Consider the following 24,047-nt stretch of genomic DNA (forward strand, 5'->3'; position numbering starts at 1 on the left):
TTGGGAAATACTTTTGAATAGTCTGGTAAGTAGTGTAGTGATATTCATTCTGCTGGTAAATGAATGAGTGCGTGTGTGTATGTTTATCTGCATGTGTAGGTGAGAGTCAAACTGCAACTATGTCAGTTGTAACACAAGCCAGCGTCATTCTGAGACTACTGTATCGTTATGCATTATGCAGGTGATCTCTCGTGGGGGCTGCTTCTTCTCTAGTATAGTTTTTAATCTGCCTCCGCAGGCGAGGGCGTTGTTATAAAGGCTTTGACATCACTTCCTTCCTGACAAACTTCTGACAATGCGTCCTCTTGTGTGGGGTGAGTGGGGGGTGAGTCTCTAATGTTGTCTAACGTCTGTGGTTGGTGGGTCAAACAGACAGGGGGTCTGTATGAGTCTAGTTTGAGCTGAGCTTGTTAGAGTAACGTCTGCCCACTGGGAAAGTACACGCAACAGCGCTGGTGTTCGGAAGTTCCACTCAGAGGTTTTAACTGCTAAGCGTGAAAGCCAACAAAGCGCAACTGACACATTTGCTGCAGTGTTGATATTTTACTGTTTACAGTTCATCTGTAATTTTTAAAGTCATCTAGATCTCAAGAACATGACCACCTACTCAGTGACTGACAGTTACTGACTGCAGTAGTTTCCAACATACATTTTATATGTAAAACTTATCATGTAAATAGGGTAAGCAGGAATTAATGAGACACTGATGTCTCCATCTAGTGGCCCTGTTAAAAAAAAGTATATTTTAGCATAAGTTAATAAAACATTACAGGTGAATGCGACAGAATTTTGAACATATATATTTTTATTCATATATATAATAAATTTCTATGTACAATTTATTCTTCTTTTGTAAAGAAACAAAATTAAAGAGAAAGCTTTGATTGCAAACAGTGTTTCATACTAAAGGGAGGGAGAGACAAAATGGAAAAGTGCTCATAAAACTAATCTGTGTGTGTGTGTTATTCCCCTCGTTTTTTAGGTAGGTACAACAGGGGTTTGCCGCTGTTTTGCAAGGATATAAGAACCTGAAGGCCAGGATTCCCCATGAAGTCACTCTGAAGATGATAAAATGAGAAGTGTCTGATGAACATCATAAAGAGATTTACATCATAGACAGCTTCTACATATCCACCACACAATGTGAGGCTTTGGCTTTTAACTCACTGACTTTTATCGAAGCTCACACTCGCTACTACGAAGGAGACAGCAATGGTGCTTTCAGCAAACCGGTGTGTCTCATGTCAACCCTTTCAGTTTGTTTTCACTGCTGTGGTGGGTATCCACTGTTTGCAATCCTGTTTGTAAGTTCATTCACTTAAAAGTGTTTAAACCGCGTTATGAGTGTCAGGGTTTAATCGCTGACGGGAATAATGGTACATTCGACAAAGCACAGCTAGGACAGTGAAAACTGGCAACTGATTCACAAAGGGGGGGATGTCTGATTGTCTGTCAGCTGTCTTAGACAAAATATGACACCATTAATGCAATATGATCACATAAATAACATCACAAAAATCATCCAGTGTATGGATTCTTCCTTTAGAACATTGGCAAGAGGTAACCTCTCCCTCCAATAATGGTAATACTTTAAACAAAACGTATTAATAAAATTTCTTTTCTTTAAAGCAGTTGAGACAGTCATGCAATATGCAGCCTAGTTAAACTAGTGGCTGGCTACAGGGTCTCCCTTATGAAGTTGAAGAAATGCACGGTTTGTGAACTGATCAAGGTTAATGTTTAGTAGTTGGCAGGTGAAAGCTTAAATATGCTGGTGGCAGAGCCACAGCATAAAGGAAATGGGGCCATTTGTTTGGTGTAATGACATAAATTTTACCAGTATGCACAGATAAGAGCCAGGAGATCCAGTCCAAGTTCGAGGCCCAAAGAAAAGTTCCTAAGTGCGGGCTGTGGGTGTTGGTCTGGGTCTGGGGGATTGAGATCCAGGCCCAGCCAGCTTAAAGGTCTTGCAGAACAGAAATTATCCTACGTAGAGTACACACTCCCGAGAGAATGTCTGCGTGGCAGCTTTAAAGAATCACCACACTGAACACCACTCACATTTCACAAACTGTACACGTCACGTCAATACAAAAGAGGGTTTTTTTCAGCCACAGAGGACCCGTGTTTGTATGTGTGAGAGGACTGCCTCCTGTTGTGCTCTTGCTGCCTATAATCCTTTGCACGGACATCAGAGGGATTGACAGATAGCGGGGGGTAAGTGGGGACCAGTCAGCGTCTACATTCTGAACTCAGAGACGGTTAGAGGCAAAAGATTGAGAGGAAAGAGAGAAGGGGGTGGATGGGTTCAGGGAGAACTGTTTTGTGCTCGATGAGTTTTGAAGGCACTGTCCTGTCACATGATGTCAACAAAGAACTCACAGGGATTGCCCATAGCATGCTGGAAGGACTGGCGACTGGCGGTGAGCTCAGGAGGAACGGCTGCTAACTCTCTCCCAGGAGGGGCTCCAGGGGGCGTGCTGCTGCTGACTGAGGTTTTGGGGGCCAGACGGGCCAGACAATAAGGAGGAGGCAAGCCTGGGGGACCGTAGGAGGAGGCATGGCTTCGCTCGCTCTGGGCACAGGAGCCTGGAGCTGGCTGGGTGAACGGGGCGTGGCTGTAGGTGAAGGAGGGGTGGCTGTTCTGTGAGACAGAGTGGCTCCTGTGTGACTGACTGTGACTGAGACTGGATCGGGTGTGGCTGTGACTCGAGACGGCGTGGCTATGGTGGCTCATTTGGCTGGCGGACCTATCGCCGCGCCTCCCTCCACGGATGCCGGGCTCTGATTCGCTGCATGTTGACCTTTGACCCTTCTCCGGTCGGGAGGAGCGTCTACCTTTGCCTGCGCTGGGGTTGGATCCACTGCTTCGGCTTCCTGTTGAGAGGAAAAAAAAACATTTTAGCTTGGCCTTCTACCATAAAAAGTACACTTAACGATAAATACACAGTCAGCAGCACCAGCTCATCAGCTACAGCTGATTTAGAACAACTCGGTTTTGCTACTGATTGACATGAACGTCACACATTAAACAAAACATACTGTAAAAGCTTTATGAAGCCTTCATGAACTGCTACAGACATCATACATCAGACAACATGTTGTATGGTGAAAGGGCTTCTCTTGTGAATTTTATGCAGTAAAATGTATTGCAGTTTTTAAATATATTGCTGCACTTTGTTTAAGGTGTGACTAATTATTTTCTTATGCAATCTAGCGAGAGTCAAGGGTCAAGGGCAAACATGATCATCTCAAAGGTTTCTCCTCCAAATTCCACGTGCAGCAACTAATCCCATGGGCTTCGTCTGATGTTCATACAAACACTGAAACATTCACAGATTAGAGCTATAAACGATACACCAGCACCAATGATACACCAGCATCAGAAAGACACTGCTACACAGCATTCTGTGGGTAATGTTGAGTAACACAACTGATTTATCTCAGGAGGTTATTTCATTCACACTGTAATTTTTGTTTTAAAACTAGGTTAGTGTCATGTCTTAGTGCTGGTAATACACTGTCATACTGATAGAGGTGTACCACACTGTTGCAAAATCAAACATCCCACACCTCCCCTTCCGCAATGAGCCCAACAGTACTGGGTAAAGTGGTGCATGATCGCCCCCTGTCGGTGGGAATGATAGCACAAGCCTCGGAGTGATCATCCTGCATCATGCACCTCCCAGCACAGTACGAATGCATGCCCAGAGGTGCAGAGAGGGAGAATGGACTGTCAGGAGAGTCACACACAGGATACAAACGGACGAAAGAAGACGCATGGGACGGGCGGAGGGAAAAAAAAAGAAAACCTTAAAGCTACGGTATGATAGGTGGAGAATGTTGAGCACAATAGAAAGAGAGGAGGGAAAGAATAAGAATCAAGAGGATCAATGGTGAGACAGAGAGAGCAAAAGGAAAGAGAGCAGCGGGGGGGGGGGCGTTAGCAGGCTTACCGGTTCCCCCAGTGTCCTGGGACTACCTCCTCCTTCAGTCTACCGTTGCCCAGCAGAAACAGAGGGAACAACAGAATTACACACACCTACCAGCCCAGCCCTTCCCACACTACCTAATGTACCTTTCTACGTCTGGACCATGAGCTCATAACTTATATTACACCCATGTCTGTTATAAGTCCTGTTCTTGTCATACAACTAAATAATATTCAAGTTATAGAGAAATTGCCGCTCAAAAATGCACTCATGCACACATTCAAACAGGCAGGACACATCATCAACAACAAACACTTGTTTGGGAGTGCCAAAAGAAACCACACTACAAGTTTAATTCATATGAAATACATCTCATGACTATTCTTCGTCATCTCTGTCCTTCCGATGGTTACACATCAACCAAATGAAAGAATGACAACCAGCTGAAAGTAAGGCATGACGATGTCTGGATGAATCACTCAAAACAATGAAAATTAGACCGACAGATGGTAACATGAAACTTACCATTATCTGTCTGGACTGCCTGGTTTCAAATGTATACTACTGCCACACCATCACGGCCACCCACTAATGTGTAAAGCCCCCTTGTTCTCCACTCTCCCTCAATGCAGATATCAAAAACCATGCAGCAGCCACACAAAGCACTATTGATTCAAAATGAAAACAAAAGATCACTAGAGAACTGATGGAGAGGGATGGACTCGGTGTTGATCATTTCAAGCTGGCGATTTGTGATCACATGGTTGATTGGATTTTTTTTTTTTTTTTTTTTTGAGTACACACCCAGTACTGCAGAGCTGTCCGCTGCATGACTCAAGATGCTCATGATTGACCTTGACAATACAGGACGTGTTTTAGAATACACATATTCAATTAATGAAAATGCAATTCAATGTCATCTTCCTGCCCAGAGAGCCAGAAAAGCTAACATTAGCGTGAGTCAGACATTTGTGTTAATACTGACGTCATATGTCAGGAATACTTAGATTAGGAATGTCATGTTGCATGTTGAGTCAAATTAAACCATTAATTAAAGAAAGGCTGATGGAAAACTCAAACAGCCAGTCTTGCCCCTCCTTCTCATTGCTCACCCTCGCTGTGCTGGCTGCCTGCGCTCCCACTGTGGAAACTGTGGCATGGGTCTGAGTATCCTGGCGGGAAGCTGGGGGGTGCGGAGGGAAAGGGAGGGTAGGGGAATGGCTGCCCGCCCAGGGGCCAGGGGTTGCTGGTAGGAGGGAGTGGTGCCAAAGTGTCCTGCTCAGAACCTCCGCCGCTGGATCCCTCATTTAAATTGAGTGATGCCATGTCTTATTGGAGAAAAACAGAACCAGAGAGGGAAAGATTGAGTACAATTCTTCTATTCATAAAAAAAAAAGGTCACGCACATTGAGATGCATTATTGACAGCGACCGTACTTTGGCAGAGGTCCCCAAAGGTATAGTAGCACTGTTCGGAGAAGGTGATCTTGTTGACGGTGTGTCTCAGGTAGCCATGTTTCAGCAGACTGCTCGCATACTTCCTCGCATCCCGCCTGTCCTTGAATCCTTCTACTCTGGAGTAAAGCCAGTCCACCACGTCAGCACCTGACACAGCAACAAACACACACACACAGACATGTAGGCTCCTGCTCTAATGTGTTGAACAGATGCTAAAAATACTGGTGATATGCACAACAACCACAGTGACCACAGCAGCTACAGTTAGACAAGCAGCACAATGTTGCAAGAACTTTGAGTAAAGTTTGTGGAGTTAATGCAGAAACTAAACATGATATTTTTCAGTCCTCAGATTTTGTGGTTCAAAAAACAACCAAAATTTGCTTGAAAGAGTTGACAAAAGAAAGACTCAGGATAATACTTCTTATTGTACTTATACTGGAATAATAAAGAGCTACTATGTGATTACAGATTTAATTACTTTCAGAAATGCAAATAAATCATTGGCTTTTTTTTAATATTATTTTTTGGGTGTTATTGTGCTTTATTGTTCGCAAACAGCACCAAGGTTCAGTGCAGTATGCAAACAACACAGGCCTGTGTCTGTCTGCAGCCTACATGCATTAGTTTACAGTAAATTAGTTAGAAAAAAAAAAAAAACTCCAAGTCTTTGTCTACAAGAAACAAAGTCTGTGCATGCCCACACAGTTGAGCTTTTCTCACCAATGACAGCATTAGCGATGGTGATCTTCAACCACATCCTGTCTCGAATCTCTAGGCCAGAGTCTGGCAACTGCATCACCTTGACGATGGTTGCCATGTCTGTTTTACTTGCAGATAGAGGCAAGTCATCAAATTCTGGGATGAAAGAAAAGGTTTGAGGAAGTATTGACAAGCAGAACTTCTGAACTGTTTAAATACTATAAGGTTACCATAAGTACTACAGAAAGGATGTTTCATTTTGTGTGACAGAGGAAGAGGTTGGTTGTTCTTACCATAGTGAGGGTAAGGTCCTGTCAGGGCGGTTGTGTGTGAAATCCAGGCAGCAGGGTCAATCGGTCTCACTGGTTCAGCTGAAAAATTAAAGTTTAACCATCTTCCAGTTCAATCTTTGGGGCACTGCATCTGCTACACTGCTTCAAATGTAATAAAAATAAGTCTGATCTGGTAAAGTATGCATCTGCTAAGGAGAATTAAATATGTATCCATGTGATCGCAAAATAGCACTAGTGTTTGTCTTACCGCGGGGGATGGTGAAGTAGCTTCGTGGAGACGGGTCCCAACATTTGGCAACAGTAAGACTAATAGGACTGGAGAAGAAAAGGAAGGATAAGTGTAAATAAAGAATACAGAATATAGAAATATGTAACATGAATATACACAAGTTTTTTAAAGACAAAGTTTGATTTTGCTAAATAATGCAACAGACAGGTGTGAACAGAAACTGTCTACTATGCATCATAAACCACATAGAAGCACACGGACGTCAGATGTGTGAAATTGCTGAATGACATTTCCCAGTTTTTCTGTTTCATGCATCAAGTTAGCGGCAAGGTCGCTGTTTTCAGTGGAAAGTATTTACCACAAAGAAACACAAGTTGACACCACAAGAAAATCTGCATATTCATACTAGACAGTAGTAGTGTCATCACCACGCTTTTTTTTCTGTAGCCTTTCCTTTAAATCTTTTGAACACCCAAAAAGCACCCTATCTGATTTAATGTCAAACTACACCTTACATGCAGTAGCTTATGGTCTCAATCTGATCTGCAGCTGAGATTTAAATAATCCCGAATGCTCAAAAATTGGTCTGAGCAAGTTTAATGGTCTTACCCAGTTTTGGAAACAATCTCTCTGAGAATCCTCACAGCGTCGTCATTGCTCATGTTCTCAAAGTTTACGTCATTCACCTGGTTGACAGACAACAAGCTATATAATTAACTCACCGCATCAAATTGCATATGTTAATTATACATTGTGTTTTCATGACTAAATTATTATTTTGAATCTCTCCAGAGGACTCAAATGTGTTTATCCACTTGTGCTGTGCATACATTAATCTCTTAGGCCCTCAGATGCCTGCAAATCCTAAACTACTTTCAGTGGGATACACAGTCGTCCTATATTGTGTGTGTTGGTGCAGCAGCAAATTGTAATCAGCCATCATGTATTTTACAGCGGCTGGAGCCATAGCCCTCTGCCACACAGAGATCAAAACAGAGGCAATAACAGGAAGGAAAAGGAGATGCAAATAAAACTTCTACAACAAAAAAGCCTCATTACAGAAGCGGTTTTTAATAAACCACAAAATGTCAGATAATAACACGCAATGTTCAGCTTTCACACCGTAAAACGGCAGCAGCATGGGTGTTATCGTTAAACCAAACACTGATATCGACCACAAAAATGCATGCTGATAAAAATACCAAATGTCAAGTGATAATTTGCAAGTTTGGATACATTCACTAGTGTACCTGGAGGAGCATGTCTCCAGGTTCTATTCTGCCGTCAGCAGCCACAGCTCCCCCCTTCATGATGGAGCCGATGTAGATGCCGCCATCCCCCCGGTCGTTACTCTGACCGACAATACTGATACCCAAAAAATTGTACTTCTCTGTCAGGGAGAAAGCAGAGAAGTACTAAGCACAAACATTATAATAGTCATGCGAATAGATTAAAAATTATAATTATAATTCTGATATAAACATTCCAGTCATGTAAGTATAATGTATACCCATGTTGAGTGTGACTGTGATGATGTTGAGGCTCATAGTGGAGTCTGTGATACTGCTGAAGGATGAAGACTGGAAAAGGAGAAAGGGGATATCATACGTGAAGCAAAGTATAGTCAAAGTGGCATAAAGTCTATAGCAATCAGCCCTCTCATCTGTTTCTCACACTCAACGTCAATTTCACTTTCAGCAGTGACAGTGACGTGATGTGTCTTGAAGGCGCTCACCCGGTCTATCTTGGCCACTTTGTGCCTCCGTCGGCGGCGCTTGTGTCTGCGCATCAGCTGTGAGGAAGAGCTCTGTTCCGTGGAGCTACTGAGCCTGAAACACAGAAGGAGAGGGGGAAAATAAGGAAGGTATGAATGGAGGAAGAAAGAGGAGACAAAGCAGAGAATGGACAGGGGGTGTGTAAAAAGTTGATGTATTTATACTAAGCACATAACCCGCTAAAAATGAGTTGACATGGTGAATACATTTTCTTGCAGTGCAAACATTGTGTAGATGTGTATACAGGAAGCAGACAAAATAAAATATTTGCAGTACGATTTAATGATACTTTACAATAATTCAATTCATTTATTTTGATACCTGAAGTTTGTAGTGCTGTTAAACGTTATTACAGTTGCAAATTGAATCTACAAAATAATCTTTCAGTGTCTACAATTTGCTTTATTTTGTTCTGAAAAAAAGAGCTGACTAACATTACATATACTGTGCTGCTGGTTGATATTTAACTTAATATGATTAAATTCTGTAGCGGATTTTGATTTAAAGTATTTGTATCCTGAATTAATGGTGGTTCAGCCACAACCAGTGCAAAAATACGTCAAAAAATGTCAAGCAAAAAAGTTTCAAAAATCATTGTAACCTACTACAACTTAAAAACAACTGTAGCATTGAATCAGCACTTTGGAGAGTTTATTGTAGATATTGTATTTTTTTTTAATAAACCAAAAAACAGAAACAGACAAAAACTACTGATTTAAGAGTCTGGATGTAGCCGAGATACATTTTGATGTGAAGTAGTATGTTACCTGCTAGCATCCTCATCTTCTTCACTGTCAACAAATGAGCTGGACTCCAGCTCGCTGCTCATTACTGAGGCACTGTCGTAACCCATGGCTGAGTCCCTCGCAGTGCGCTCTGATTTAGAGTGACCGTTGATGCGAGGGACTGGAGAGAGAAAGAGCAGAGCAGCAGTGAGTCAGACGGGAGGTCATGTTGTTCATTGTGGGTCATATCAGAGCGAGAGGGAGCAACCGGGAGGGCAGCACTTGTATGCAAGATTTTGTCATCAATGAAAACATGAACTGAAAAGCAGAAGTGGGATTTCAATCAGATCTTACAGTAGATCAACAGCGAATGGGATATAAATAATTCCATCAACAATATAAAGAAATAGTCATAGAAAAATGAATATAGCTATTTGAGATTTATTTTCAGTACAGTGCCTTACAGCACGCAGCTTTGCAAAAATTCCCCTCCTAACAGAAAGATAAGACAAAGCTGTGTCCCAAGTAGCAAAATTCCCAGCAGAGTACTGCTACCTTGTCCATCTCCATACGTACATTGCCAGTGTGGTGGTGCTGTCTCAGGGTAACAGCGGATTGGCTGGAAAGGTCTCATAAGGCGAAGAGGGCGTGGCAGCCAGCGTATTCGCCCAGAGCAAGCAAAACATTCCAGCAATGTGGTCGTTCCCATTGCTAGCTCCGCCCAGAAGTTGCGCTTATGAAAGCTGAACTACTGCACATAAGCAATCAATCAGCAGAGGGACATGACATCCAGTGAGAGGATTCACTCAAACATATGTCCTCCCACGACTGCCATGACTGCCACGCCAGGAAAAACAAAAAAACACAAGTGTGCAGGTTCACCGAGTCAGACTGAAATCTGTGTCTTTGTGCTCGGCCCGTCTGTGCCAGTCGTTCTCTAAAACCCCAGACAGAGCCCCAGACAGTCTCTGCCCACCGGCTGGCTGCTGACAGGCTTCACAGCTTATCTACAATAGAGGCAGTGACAAAAATAGGAAATAAGCATAAAGATACTCTATGAAGCGTGGCAAGTACAAAAACAAGAAGTGAGAGCAAAATCACTACACATCTTTAGACATAAAGTATTTGTGACCTTTTCAAAAGTTGTGACACTTTAAAGGAAATAAATTAACAGATAAATTGCTCATCAGATAAAAGTCAATGTAACATTTTAAAGTGATTATTTCCCTACTGGTGGGTAACGTTACATAAACAACATCACACTTCAAAAGCTTACAACAAATAAAGAACACTGACTCCTCTCTGCAAAACAAGAGTCCTCCTATTTTTTTAAACCAACTTTCAATAAGTGACAGAAAAAAATGACCTGCATTAAACTAACCACAAAATAAAATCACCTGTCTCATATGACATATTCAAAAGTCAGTTTCCATCAGTGGATATAAGACAACAAATCCTTCTCACCACGGACGACAGTGTGCTCTCATCCAACGCACAGAGAAACTGAGCTGAGAGTCAGGAGAAAGTATTGCCTCCTCCCTCCCTCCCATGGCACGTAACTATAGAATGACTGGTAATCTGTCCCCGACCAATCAGACGATGGTATTCTCCGAAACAGCGAGCGATAATATGGGATTTGAGATGATATGCTGTCCTCTACCATCACTGCCTCAGGTGAAAACACCATCATGTTGTTAAAAGGCCAAGCATTTTCAGCAGCATCGCATGACAAAACATGATTTGAAGACACTTTTCATAAATGAGGAGGACAGTTTCAGTTCGCCAGCTGTTTTTGTGTTCTGTTTTAATACTTTAACACAAGCATAAGTGCTCTGGCTTAGCCATGTCTTCTTTGACCTCAACCTTGAAATCCTGACAGCGCTGGACAGCATGATGCTTAATGCAGAGGCAATGCTTTTATCTTTGTCGGGTATTAAATGTTCTCCGCTGCAGTGTCATAACTGAATATCAGAGTCTTGTCTTACAACAGGTTCAGATGCACAGCACCTGGCGGCCTCGAAACAGATCTTATCCCATAACCCTATGCTGCCCTCGGGGTCTTACACCTGTTCACCCTCCTAAAATTTTCAACTGCTACATTATTCATCCATTCACTCTCAAACGCTGCAGCGCAGACAGATAATAACCAGGGATGTGTTTACCAGGGTCCAGCGATTTAAGTGATCACTGTAAAACAGCTCGCATTCACACAGAGACAGAATCACTTGAAGCGTGTGTATAAGGTGACAGGGGAATTCCTGCTGCTGCTGATGCTGCAGGCAGCGAGGTAAAGAGGCAGGTCTACCGCCTCCTACTTTATATGCCTTTACATCCAGGCCATGTGATTGTGACAGCAAGCACTGGGCCAAATTGAATTACATTTCATTGGGCCTTGCTTGCTGGATTTATGAGCAACAAAAGTGCTGGTAGACCACAAGGGACACACCCAACTCCCCCGATGGTTTCATTTAATTAGAGCTAACAAACTAGCAGGAGAGGAGATGCGAGGTGAGGAAACAAGAGTAAGGGGTGTGTGTGTATGTGTGTGTGTAAGAGAGAGAAAGAAGGAGAGGAGAAGACTACATGAGGTGATCCTTAAGCAGTTCTCAATTTTCTGTCATCTGTGTAATAGCGTCTGATTTGCGTTGAGGTCAGTAAACACAGAGGAGGATGGCAGACAGACGCAAAGTTCATTAGACTTGAGGTATTTCCGTATCACCCACAAAACAACAGATGTGCAGCTGGCAGTTAGCAGCAGTGGATCTGATGCGATGAGAGCCAACAACATGTCGTGAGCCAAGTCAAAATAAAAAGCACTGTCACAAGATGCCCCAAGAGTGTGATCGTGATGATATCAATGGATACGATTATGCAGATATTTTGCTAGAATTAAGTTAAATCTGTCTCCAGCATGCGAGACAGCTACAGCTCTTTCTACAACCCCAACCTGATGCCGTACTCTGTGATACTAATTGCACCACATAAATTAATGAGTATTTGGTTAATGAGCCTGGAGCGCAGGATACAAAGGGCCAGGCTTGCTGTGAAGAGAGGACGAGGGGAGGAGAGACAGAGAGGGAGACAACTGGCTTTGCTGTGAGTGAAAACAACAGCAGACTGTGAGCATCAGAAGCTGCTTCTTTATCACTTCCTGCCATAAAGCCAATTAATTTTGCCAAAATGTCTGTGTGGTGAGGACAGGAATAGAATGAAGCGGATCTCTCAAAATACTGCAGGTTTGATTATCCTGATAACAAAACACACCTTTTCCTGTAGCACCAGTATACCCTGTTCTCCGCTGTGGACAGCGCAGACATGTGATTTTGGCTGTCAGGCTCTCATATTAAAAATAGAGACTGTAAAGCAGGCGGAGCAGTTCTTCTGAAGGATCAGGAAGAAAGCAGTCTTCCTCCAACCAAAGTGATTTTAATAGAAATTGCTTCAGACAAATGCCAAAACAATAAAGCAGATGTGTATGCACTTGATAACGGTTCTCAGGCGGTTTTAAAATCTGGATCTTAACAATTTCTTTTCCAGGTAGACTGTGAACGGCAGGATTTATAACTGAACAATAGCTGAAACAGACTCTTCTCTGACGTTTCACAAAACGCTAGTGTCCTCTGACAGGGTATAATACTTGTATAAGATTGTGACGACCAAGTGGAAAAGAGCCTCTGACCGTAAACCTGAGCCACATACAGGAAACAGAAGGACGATTATTGGGCAAGACAGTGGATTCCAGAAACTCTGACATACAGTGAACTTATTCACTTCTTTCTGTCTTCACTCTCCTGAGAACTTAGATATCTGTGTGTTTTTCTCGGTCTGACACAGCTAAAGTGCACCAGGCACCATGTGATCCCTGAGGGCCCTTTTTTTTGTACATGTCTATTGCCTGTCTGCTTTGTTTTTTTTGTTTTTTTTAGGTGCTGAGTGACGTGTGCAGAGTAGGAAAGTAAGAAGCACTGAAATGTAATAACTTGGAAATGACAAGATAATTGCATTTTAAGGATCCATCTGTTCCTTGCTGATAATACTCACGCTCCGTTTCTCGAGCTCTCCTCCGTGCGCGCTCTCTCTCGCGCTCTCTGCGGTGGCTCAGGAGGGACTCTGTGCCCGTCTCGGTGTCCAGGCCATCTCGACTGCTCACCGCATTGGCGCTGCAACACACACATCGGAAAACTTCAGTCAGAATCATAATGATGTACAAAACACACACTCCTTCGTCTCCCTCGCAGAAAGTCTTTCAAATTAATTCTCTTGCCAGCCTGTGACCAACACTCCCGAACATAATCCCCAGCTACAATATACTTCTGTCTGTTATAATGTCAGTTTTCCTTCCATTCAGCCTTAGGGGAATATGGAACTCATATTATGGCTGTGTTTCAAATTCAATCCCTCTGGCCAAAATAGCAGCTTCATTGTTCTGCGGTATGTGATGTGTTTTTCACTAAGTGTCATTAATGACCAGATACCCTGAGAGGGAGCCATTCTGGACAATACTTGCATTAATGAGACCTATTGAAAGCCCAGATGGTGCCTGGAGCATGATTGGGAGAGAGACAGAGAGGGGAGAGTGACAGATCGCATAAAAAAGCGCAAAGTGGCAGATCAGGTGTGGGCTGAGCAATAAGCCGGCCTGTGTACTTGAGGCCTGGGAGGAGTCTGGGGGTTCTGGAAGGGCTGGAGGGCAGATTGTTATTCTGTCAGAGGGCTGGAGACGCTGTGGCCTCGGGCACCAAGGTTAAGGGACTTACACAGCTACCAGGCACCCAGGAAACCTGAAGCTGGTGAGAACTCTACTCAGCCCTGTCAGTCTGTCACACACGCTTAGGCATGTACGCAACATGTACCTTTACACCTGTATAAATAATCACACTCGCATTCATGCTTTCATACACACTCCCGCTCGAATGGCAGCGCTCATATATAAACAGTGTCATATTCGTGGTGCATAAACACAGCAAAAGAGGAATAAAGCACAAACATTACCCTGCAATGTTTTAGAAAATGTTCTCACACACCTCAGTGGCAATGCATGGATGATCAGTGCAAATGAAAAACACAACGGCAGACAGGATGCTGCGTCTGCTGTGTTCACTCAGCGGGATAAAGTGCTCAATGAGGCATGCTTACACGCTTCTGCTACGGAGTACTAATGGGTGCACCTGGGCCGTGCTTCACCAGCGCAGGTCAGTGCATGTATGCAAATATCACTGAAGATGCATAGTTTGGATGCATTTCTATTGGTAGCGATTGCCTCGCTGTCAATGGCTGCTGACCAGCCGGGCGGCTGATCTGGGGGGGAGATTATCCAAGGCGCTAGGCTGCAGCTGTGAACAAATGCCACCCCCTTTCAATTCTCCCACCCACCGCCCCCCCGCCCCTTCGTTGCTACCAATCGCCACCCCCTCCCTCTTGGGAAATGGAGATGGGTGCTTTTAATGTCCGTTAATCCGGATTACCAGGCAGAAGCACATCAGTTGTGTCCATTCTCAGCCCAAAACACCTATTCTGTGTGTTCATCAAATAGAGCCATTCACACCGGCAAACACATGAAATGCATGAATAAAGCACAAAGAGAAAATGAAGTGGTAATAATATTCTAGCTATTTACAGAGAGTGGTAAAGGGTGGAAGACTGGATTCATTTCAGAAAGAGAGGAGGTTCGCTATAGGGAATTCACCACGCTGCTTCTCTGAGAGAAAGGCCTGCCTGTCTGACTCAAAGAGGGAAACAGAAAGCGAGAGTGAGGGAGGGGGCGGGGAGAAATGACGTGGGGGTGAGGGGGCGGTCACACTTTCCTTTCACTCCACAAGGTGGCAGTAATCCTAGTGAAAGCTGGCCGGGAACAATAAAATCATCAGGACAGCTGACAGCCAAACAGCGGGGAGCAGCCCATAGAGGGCAAAAGCGAGCTGAGATGTCAAACACTGGATAAAGAGATACACAGAGACATGACAGATTGCTTGTTCTCAATATAGAGCCTCAGTCATATTGCTCTAGCACTGCAATGGCAACCAACCCTCGCCCCCACTGCCCCCAGCCCTTCCAGCTATATTTAGCTTGGGACGTCTCCTTGGCAAGTGCAGCGATATTCTCTAATCTGCCAGTTTGAAGTCAAAGTCTGGGATCAGGTAACCGTGATCAGCCTGTCGAGAAAACCTCCATTTCTGAGCTTTTAGGCACCAGTGTCTTTTTGAACCGCATATGCCTTTATTAACTGAGTATGGATGAATGCTCTGAGTGACTGCACACAATGAGCCTCACTGAGTGCCAGTATGTGCCTGAAGATGTTTGTGCTGTGAAGGCTATTTCAAGAATCAGCAGCATTGGCGGCGTACGCATCATGTTTATATAAATGAGCGGACTAACGCCAAACTCCATGGTTGAGTGGACGGGAGGGAACATACACATAAGTGGGAAAACCACTCACGCTCATGCATGTTCCCACTCTTTAGCTTTAGTACATGCCATATTCACACACAGGCGTATAGAACACCCACACCTCCCATACGAGCCTGATGACGAATCTCTCTGATGAGCAATCCACATTCTGATTAGCACATATGGCACGCTGTGAAATAAAAAGGTCACCCGGTGCACAGGATTGTGTGCATGAATACGCCTTCCTACATGCAGGTGTGTGTGCAATTGTGCATATATGAAAAGCAGTAATGAGCCTACTTACTGGAAGGAGGGGGGGCGTGAGTCGCCGATGCCCCCTGTTCTCTCAAGAGGAGGGGGCAGTTCTGGATGGCTCTCTGTGCACTGAGATCCTCCATCAGAATGGGTGCTCTCTGCCAGGACCAGCTGAGAGAGAGAGGTTGAAGAAAAGGACCATACATATTCAGCACTGAGAGAAACATATGCAATGATAAATATTAAGTTGAATGATACAGGCCCCATAGCGTGGAGGGGGAAGATCAAAAACAACCTCAACAGACTTTGCCACACAGAGACAGACATATCTTATGTACAAGTGCACATGAGGAAAGGCTACGAAATGAGATGCTGAAAAAGAGGCCTAGAGATGACTGGTGGCCGCGCATAAACAACTTGAGAAAAACAGCGAGCGACACAGAAACTTAAAAGACCACACTGCTTTTACACACTTGAGTGTCAGTACAAAGGATGATGTACAATGACCCATAGATACAGCGACTCTCCTTTCATCTGAGCCAGAATAATGAAAGTTAAAGCAGGCAGCCGTGGAAAGACTAACAACTGTATGGGCTATGATTATTCTAATGCAAGCTTGGGGATTTATGAGTGTCACTATGGTGTCACTGGATTCTTAAATGAACCCTGTTGGCTACTTTTACAAAGACTTAAAGTATTTCTGCAGTTTCCATCACCTTCTGCGTCTGCGTGCTGTGTCTGGTTTTCTGTTCGAAACACACTATGAATGAGCACATTTTGCTCTGGTCCTCAGTTGTCTTGATTTATGGAAAACCACTTAACATAAATAATGTCTTTTCGCGTTTAACAGTAACATTAAGGAAAAATACCTCCATAGTTACTTTAAGGATGTACTGGTGCAACTTTTTATCTGCGATGCTGATTCCTGATCCCATACCAGTGGCCTTTTCAAATTTAAAATTCTGTAGTGTTGTGTTGAGTAAAGAGTAATCCTGCTAAACCAGATGCAAATGAAACATAAAGATGCATAAATTTGGGCCAAATGCGTGTTGAACAGCAGCGTGGCATAGTGAGACCACCACCTAGGGAGACCAAGTTAGATAGTATCTAGAATACTTAAGTGATACTGAGCACGACAGTCCCTCAGAGCTCTACAGCCACCACTGTGCGGCTGATTCTGCCCCCACATAGATTAAATGAACAGCCTGTCAAGCTAATTTATAGATCCACGCTCTTAGTCTATCATCAGTATTTACAGTAAAACCAGAGCTTCTGTGCCCTACGATAAAACTGTGATTGAGATGTAAATGTGCCTCTAACATGACAGGCTGATTTGATTTGACAAACTTTATTGTCCCCATAGGGAAACTTGGTGTCACAGCAGTGTTTATCTCCTGTAATTACAAAACACTATAAATCTCCTGAAGTCAATAGAGCAGCATCCATTTGCTAGGTCACACTAGATGGTATTACTTCTTGTTTTAGCATCAAACTCTGCCGCCTCTGATTGTATTTTGTAACAGTGGCTAAGTTTGATATCTAATGGAAGCACTCACACCTATACAATGCTGCTGAACAGAGAGCTCAAGGTGAAGAGTGTTTAAAAAGCACTGTGGAGGCGTTACATGGCCACATTTACATGATCCATGAGTGCTCCACATATCTTTGGTTAGAGCTGAGGCTGCACGGCCAGGAAAGCAGCCAGGAGAGAGGGGCAGCACGGGTGTACCATCCATCTCACTTACCCAGGACACTACTCTCCCGTTGAAGCAGGGCAGCTTGGCGTTGTCATCGGAAATCTCTTCTTTGACAACCCTGGGGAACAGGCAGACAGAGACAGTCAGGCTAACCGACCGGGAGAAGGACACAGAGTCGGCTCAACAACACAGCACAGTACAGCACAGCCTAGAGACACTTCCCTTCTCTGCATAGCTGACACACACTGAGAGACATTCACGCTTTCTAAGTCACATTTTCCACATGGCTTTCAACCAGCCTTGCACCCCTGCTAGTACTGCTGAGCTCAACGAGCAGCGGTGATGTCTCTATCAGTGATTTATGGACATCTTGGCTGTCTGTCCAGTTACACTAAGCACAATGATGTGATAAAGGCTGGCTGCTCAACCTGGCAAGGATAGGGCCATAAAACAGTAATGAACAGGTCTATAGTAAACAGTAAGCCTTCACAGGTGTGCATGTCTCACAATGATCCATTTCAGGTAGATAGGTAGGTAGATAGATAGATAGATAGATAGATAGATAGATAGATAGATAGATAGACAGGCAGACAGACAGACAGACAGACAGACAGACAGACAGACAGATAGACAGATAGATAGGTGTATGGGTAGTAAAAGCCTCGTAGCTGCGGCAACACGGCATCAAGGCACAGGAGCGTGTATTAATAGAGTGATCTAGTGTGTGAGCCTCCCTCAGTGTGGTCGTCTTTGGCTGTAAATTCCCTACAAAAATACCTCCCAGTTACCCTTTGACCTGCTGGGACAGAGTTCAGCAGCAAGCAGTCACCACACCTGCTAGGCTCGTGTCACATAGATCAAGCCCGAAGCTTGCTGAGGGGTAGGAGATGAGCTGGGTAACACCTTACACACTGACACACACATGGGGCTAAAACATCCTGATGTATTTACCAGCTTCCATTATAAATCCCTCTATATGTTTATGTATGATGTTTGTTTCTTTGTTTTTTTTTTTTGGCAAAGGATTTTCCCAGAAATGGTATAACCATGCATTTCTGAAACTCTGGAGATCTCATATTAGCCTCTTGGCTTTGAACACAGTACATGAAAAGGGAGAGGCACGACTTGAGAGCAGCAGGAAAGCCTAAGAAGATTTTATGCAGGGGTGTCTCTGACAGCGACTTTACAGCTTTCTTTTTCCACCTCTTGTTTGCCAGAACTTCCCTGCAACTGAAATGATTAGCCAAGCCGGTGGTGTTTTTGTGTGCGCTGCTGCTGTGGGAGCTGTGTTGCTGGGAGTGGTGGACGGAGATAACGTAGCCTTGTGGCTGGAACTGACGACCACAGAGCCTGCTGCTGTGGCCTCTTCCACCTTAGGGAGGAAAAGGGAGGGAGGCAAGGGCTGACTATGCTGGCTGCTTGCTAGGTAGGAAGTGTTTGCATCCTCTCTCTCAAGCTGCATGACCAGCTGTAAGGTGACTTGTGAGGATGTGGGAGTGGCCCGTACAAATGAAATATCAGCAATGCTTCTTCCTAATGTTTGACAGGAATAAGGCTGTGGCCGTTCCACTCACACAGTTCACCAATGTAACTGTATTTTACAATTTCTGAAAGGGCCGGGATGCAAAATAAACCTCTTAAACATCTCTGTCTGTTGCAAGAGCTGAAACCAAAAGAAACAATTCCAGTGATAACAGATGACGTCTTTAACATGCGGTGAAATACCCTTGGCTTGCATTCTTTTCAGCTTCCATCTGATATCAGGAGCGTGTTAGTGTTAGTTTCGCTCCTCTACTCTTAACAATCACAGACACGCACATTCATACACACACACACAAACACACTGTGAGCCCTGTTTAGAGAAGCATGTGTCTGGTGTGGGCTGCTGTCACAGATCTGACTTCTTAGAGCTGACAGCTTAAATAAGTCTTAACAGATTTCACAGGATAATGACACAAGATTTACCCTGGTGATCGCCGAATATTCCTCTGCTGGGGATATTTGTGTAGCTGGGGAAGATTAGACATGTTTGTTTATGCTGTGAGAGACAGAGGAGGGCTGGGTAGTTACAGCCTAAACCAGAAACCAGAGGCAAGAGACGCGAGCCAACAGCGGCCAGCAGTCCAAGGACTTTGGTGGGCTGATGCTAATGATACTATAAACAGGGAAGCAAAATATTTGTAGTCAAATAAGATTGTGAATAGACGGACTATAACAGAGAGCCTGACTCAGAAAAGAGCTCGATTCAACTTTGTATGTTGAACACTACATAATAGCATGTATTCTGTTGATGGTGCATTGAATACAGTTACCCTGCAGTTTTCACAGCACCATAACAACATCGTCTGGATGTTTTGGCTGTTTTCCATCTATTAATGTCATGACAAGACTAATATTATATTGTCACTATCACAGTAAGAGCATTTTTTTTTGTTAATGCTATGACACCCAAGCGCAGTATAACCTTCCAATCTGTCACCATCCTCAAACAGCAAAAACAAGGGAGGTGAGGCAGGAGTGCATTTGTGCTACAAGCTGCAGATTTTTTTGTCCTCTAAATACAGGGGCTCAGCATCACTTCCTCGGCAGAAGAAAGATCCCCCTACCAGCCCCCTATTTTCCGAGGCACAAACAAGACTGTTTCTTTCAGACCTTCAGCTTGGCTGCTTCCTCAGCTCCAGAGTGCCTCTGTGACTTGCATTATAGTGAGGTCTCAAACCCACTCACCACCAGTGGCAATGACAAAACGCCATATCATCACCTTGAAGTCTCCGAAAAAGCCAAGTGGGTTTCTTCAAAACAACCCAGCCTCAATTAGCTTCCTGTCTTATGAATATTGATGAATGAATGAATATGACTGGAAATAAACAACTGATGTATGAAATGCGCACAAAGAAACAATTCATCGGTTAATTTTCTGTGCTCTGTTGTGTGAACGGAAAAGCCACAGCCCATGGTTACACTGATTCCAAAGGGAGCTGAAATGGCACGTTCACTGCAGTAAGCTGAGGCGTTTTGGGGGCAAACCGTTTATCAAATTTGTGCGGCCATTGCTTAAAGAGCTGTTATGGCCAGTACAAATGCAGTTCAGCAATCCCATAAGAAAATGGCTGGTTTTTCCTGCGCAGCAGGGGGTCTACTACAGAGGACCTTGCACTGACTGCTCATTTACATTTCAAACACTGTCTATAACTGCAAGGGATTTGATGTTTTCCCTCTCTGCTCAGCAGTCTTATTCCTCCCTAGCTAATTCTCCAGCAGCCATACTGTCTGTGTGTATGCAGTACAGCAAGCATGGCTACCACAAAGCGCTGCTATCCTCTGTGCCTTTGACTGGGTTTGCTTCCATACCGTGCCAGTACCATACGGCACTCACAGAGCTTGAATATTCAACCTTAACTCAAAGGCAGGAATGCTCATGAAGATGTCTTTATAAGCGGTGTATAACAGCCCTGTGTGAAAACAGTCGTTTGACAATGTCCAATTCACAACTGAATTTAACAAGCTTTGTTGATGCACAGGCAGGAGCCAGCCGGCCTACTGTAGCGGTGTGTTCAGCAACATGGAGCCACGTCTCCATGTGGTGAGAGCAAACATGCTTTGTTTGTTTCCATAATCTGCTTGTCGATCACCTGAGGCCCAGCGAGCAGCCCGGCCTGCAGTGCAAGAGAGGCAGGAAGCCGGGGCTGGGGACAAAGCAGCGCACCAAGCCTAGCCCGCCACCAGGAAGAGCCAGCTTCCCTCACAAGGTCAGGCTGCAGAGAAATGTATGACGTTCTGCTCTATAGACACTGCCTGCCTCTGCATTTCCTCCAATCGTGTTTGCGATTACAGTGCTAGATACTAATGTGTGTGGGCCCATGTATGACTGTTCAGACTGGAATGAAACAGGCACTGACACAAATATGTCATTCACAGCAGAGGCCTGATACAAGTAGATCTCACTGACCAAGAGAGTCGAAGAGCTTTGTAGACCTGGTGTAACTCCTGAAAACCAGGATGAGATTACAAAGAGAGGAACAGAGCGCAAAGAGGAAAAAGGAGAGAAAGAGGGAGGAAATGTTTCTATTATTCATAATGTCCAGCATCCAGTGGATAGTGGAGGGAGCTCCTGTGACTTTCTGAGGTAGAATTCACTATGAAAAATAGTAGTTTCAAACCTCTTTTACTCAACATGTTATGCACCATTAGAATTTTCTATTCTTTTCTATTCTGGCTCCATAACTGATGCTACAACATAATCAGTGGTAAAATTATACCTTTAAGTTTAATCATTAATTTTATTTCTCACTCTCCTGAACATTATAAATTACAATATTGTATATTATATATCCTACCTGATTCAGTAGCTCATGGACTGTGAAGCACGAGATGTCAAACAACCGCCCTTTCTACATAGATTATTTAATCTACATCGACAATTAGTCTTTTTGAAAAAACAAACAAGGTTATGGTTATGTAGTACTGTTTGACATATCTCTTCCTCTGGGGCAATTACTGTTAATGCAAACATTGATTATACTATTGCACATCTAATAGTCACAGTCACTGGCTTGTGGTTGTCGTATTCCCTTGGGATTCACCTGCAGTTCATTATGTGTGTTTTTGCACACGTCTATAAAGAAAGACAACTTCCCAGGCCATTATAAGAGTCTGAAAACAGAATAATATTTTTTTTTTGTCATAGTCATTTCTTATGGTTCATACTGAAAATCACACGCTACAGTAACCAGGCACAGGGAACAAACCAAAACAAAACAATACGAAACCCGAGAACTAACATGTGGCCTCTTTGTCAACATTGCTTTGACATTTTATATTCCAGCTGGTTAGCATACAGATATTATTATGGGTTAATACACTGACTCTGAGGAGCAGGGGTCTGGTTCTGTGTAATACATGCAGGGCTGCGTCATTAGGGCTGTGGACAGATCTGGTATCACTTCAAACACTCATGTGTCTCCTCCACTGCGCACAGGATAGCCTGTAATAATGAGCAGGTGCCAGGAGCATGGAAACAGACATGGCACTATAGTTTGCACACATGTACCAACGCTGCAGCCAGCATCGTTTGATGTTGCCCATTACGGCCTGTGGTAAGCTGTTTAAATACACCGTGCAATAATAAACAGCTAATGAACGAGACGAACGGGCTAATAATAATAATAACAATAATAATAACAATAATAATAATAATAATAATCGCCGACGGTGGCCACTTACCCGAAATCCTGGTCCATCGATTTGAAGAAGAATTTGTAGCTATTGACCGGTCGATTGTTGAGGACATTTTTAAAATCCGCTAAGGTGACTTTCTCTGGAGAAACGGACAGCTTGACCAGATAAGGAGTCTCCTCCTCGTCTATGTGATATATTATTTTAGTCTCCGCCATGAGAGTAAGGGGAGGACAATCATTGACACAGGAAAGGAACAAGGGTTGGCAGCGCAATAAACAGGCCTGCTATGTTACCAGTTACCCGTAGAATAACATAACAGCATTCCCTAATACATAAACCTGTACAACCCACGGTGGAAAACAAAGCTCCGTGTCTTTGACAAACACAGCGAAAATCCAGACATAATCGCGTTATGAGTGGCTGTGTTCCTGCTCCAGTGTGAGTCGGTACGGTGGCTCTCTCGGCACTAAAACAGGAAGGGACAGTCCACATCCTTGCGATATGGAGTTGGGAATATTGCTATTGCTATTTTTTTCACAGGCTAATTGGTTAGACAGTGCTGTCATCTAGTGGTGTGTCTGGGCTGTGCGCAGGACTATAGGTCCATCTTATACAACGCGCTCGCACTGTACGCTGCACTGTACGGACATAACAGGGAACAAAGAGGAAGTGGACTGGGCTTCATGAAGCATGGATACGGTTTCCTTCTTTTCATTATTGCAGTGAACAGTGAGCAGTTATCACCGCGTGATATTACTGTGATAACTGTTAGCGCTTCAACTCATTGTTAAATAAATTCAATCCAATTAATTAGAGACTATTGCAAAATCTTATAATTAAAAAAAAGCAAAACATAAAAGTATGTTGTATGACGGTCTATTTTGGATACCTGGCCAAAATGTCTGATCAGCTGTGATAACTCAAAGACTATAATAAGTAAATACATCCATAAGCTAATTGATCCTAAAATTAAAATCTCATAAAATAATGAAAAATACTTTTTTTTTTTTTTTTTTAAATTGGGGAAAACCATAAAAAACGAGAAGCTGCACTAACTGCGCTCATGATTTAAATAGGCTAATGGTTTTTCGGCAGTTAAAGGGCTTAATGAATTTTATATATGTCTGTATATAATCACCAATGAGGGTCATAATAATTAGAGATTCATCAGTTAGAGAAAAATCAATCATAGGATTCTAAGTGCTTCATTATTACTAGTTGTGACTGATCACCCCAGGCACGATAATAGGTGGTAGTCATGTGCTGCATGGTTACAGTGTCTACTGCATTAACAAAACCTATGGACTACAATTTTATTAGACCCTGAATACAGTGTTAACCCTTTTCAAACAAGAATTCACGGTTTCATCACTCTATTGTATGTTTAATTACTTACCTCAAATCTTTCTCCTTGGAC

The 24,047-nt window shown here is 43.5% G+C and overlaps 1 protein-coding gene across 4 annotated transcripts; it reads right to left on the minus strand.

The window, feature by feature from the left end:
• Window positions 1–779: 779 nt before the first annotated feature.
• Window positions 780–23,084, minus strand: LOC121192883 (segment polarity protein dishevelled homolog DVL-1-like). 4 transcript variants are annotated; one of them, XM_041054843.1, is made up of 15 exons: window positions 22,676–23,084; window positions 17,501–17,570; window positions 15,805–15,926; window positions 13,155–13,273; window positions 9,156–9,294; window positions 8,349–8,442; window positions 8,124–8,193; window positions 7,864–8,003; window positions 7,223–7,299; window positions 6,632–6,699; window positions 6,385–6,462; window positions 6,113–6,247; window positions 5,369–5,536; window positions 5,045–5,260; window positions 780–2,877 (listed from the first exon to the last, which is right to left on the minus strand). In XM_041054843.1, exons 1-15 carry the CDS (start codon window positions 22,843–22,845, stop codon window positions 2,357–2,359), a joined length of 2,187 nt encoding a protein of 728 aa, XP_040910777.1. In that variant the 5' UTR covers window positions 22,846–23,084; the 3' UTR covers window positions 780–2,356. The 4 variants fall into 4 exon arrangements, with proteins under 4 accessions (XP_040910777.1, XP_040910785.1, XP_040910802.1 ...); XM_041054851.1 differs by lacking the exons at window positions 13,155–13,273; window positions 15,805–15,926; window positions 17,501–17,570; window positions 22,676–23,084 and adding exons at window positions 9,690–10,120; window positions 10,578–10,612; XM_041054868.1 differs by lacking the exons at window positions 13,155–13,273; window positions 15,805–15,926; window positions 17,501–17,570; window positions 22,676–23,084 and adding exons at window positions 9,690–10,120; window positions 10,511–10,526.
• Window positions 23,085–24,047: the final 963 nt, after the last annotated feature.

The sequence above is a fragment of the Toxotes jaculatrix genome, chromosome 2, assembly GCF_017976425.1.
Source record: "Toxotes jaculatrix isolate fToxJac2 chromosome 2, fToxJac2.pri, whole genome shotgun sequence".
Classification (NCBI taxonomy): domain Eukaryota; kingdom Metazoa; phylum Chordata; class Actinopteri; family Toxotidae; genus Toxotes; species Toxotes jaculatrix.

Bases quoted from the DNA above. Each gene is read 5' to 3' on its own strand.
- LOC121192883 (XM_041054843.1), bottom strand. From the start codon at position 22,845: ATGGCGGAGACTAAAATAATATATCACATAGACGAGGAGGAGACTCCT. The intron at 15,927-17,500 runs GTAAGTGAGATG...TCTCTCTCTCAG, and splicing joins ACGGGAGAGTAGTGTCCTGG to CTGGTCCTGGCAGAGAGCAC. The intron at 2,878-5,044 runs GTGAGCAATGAG...TCCTCTCAACAG, and splicing joins AGGCAGCCAGCACAGCGAGG to GAAGCCGAAGCAGTGGATCC.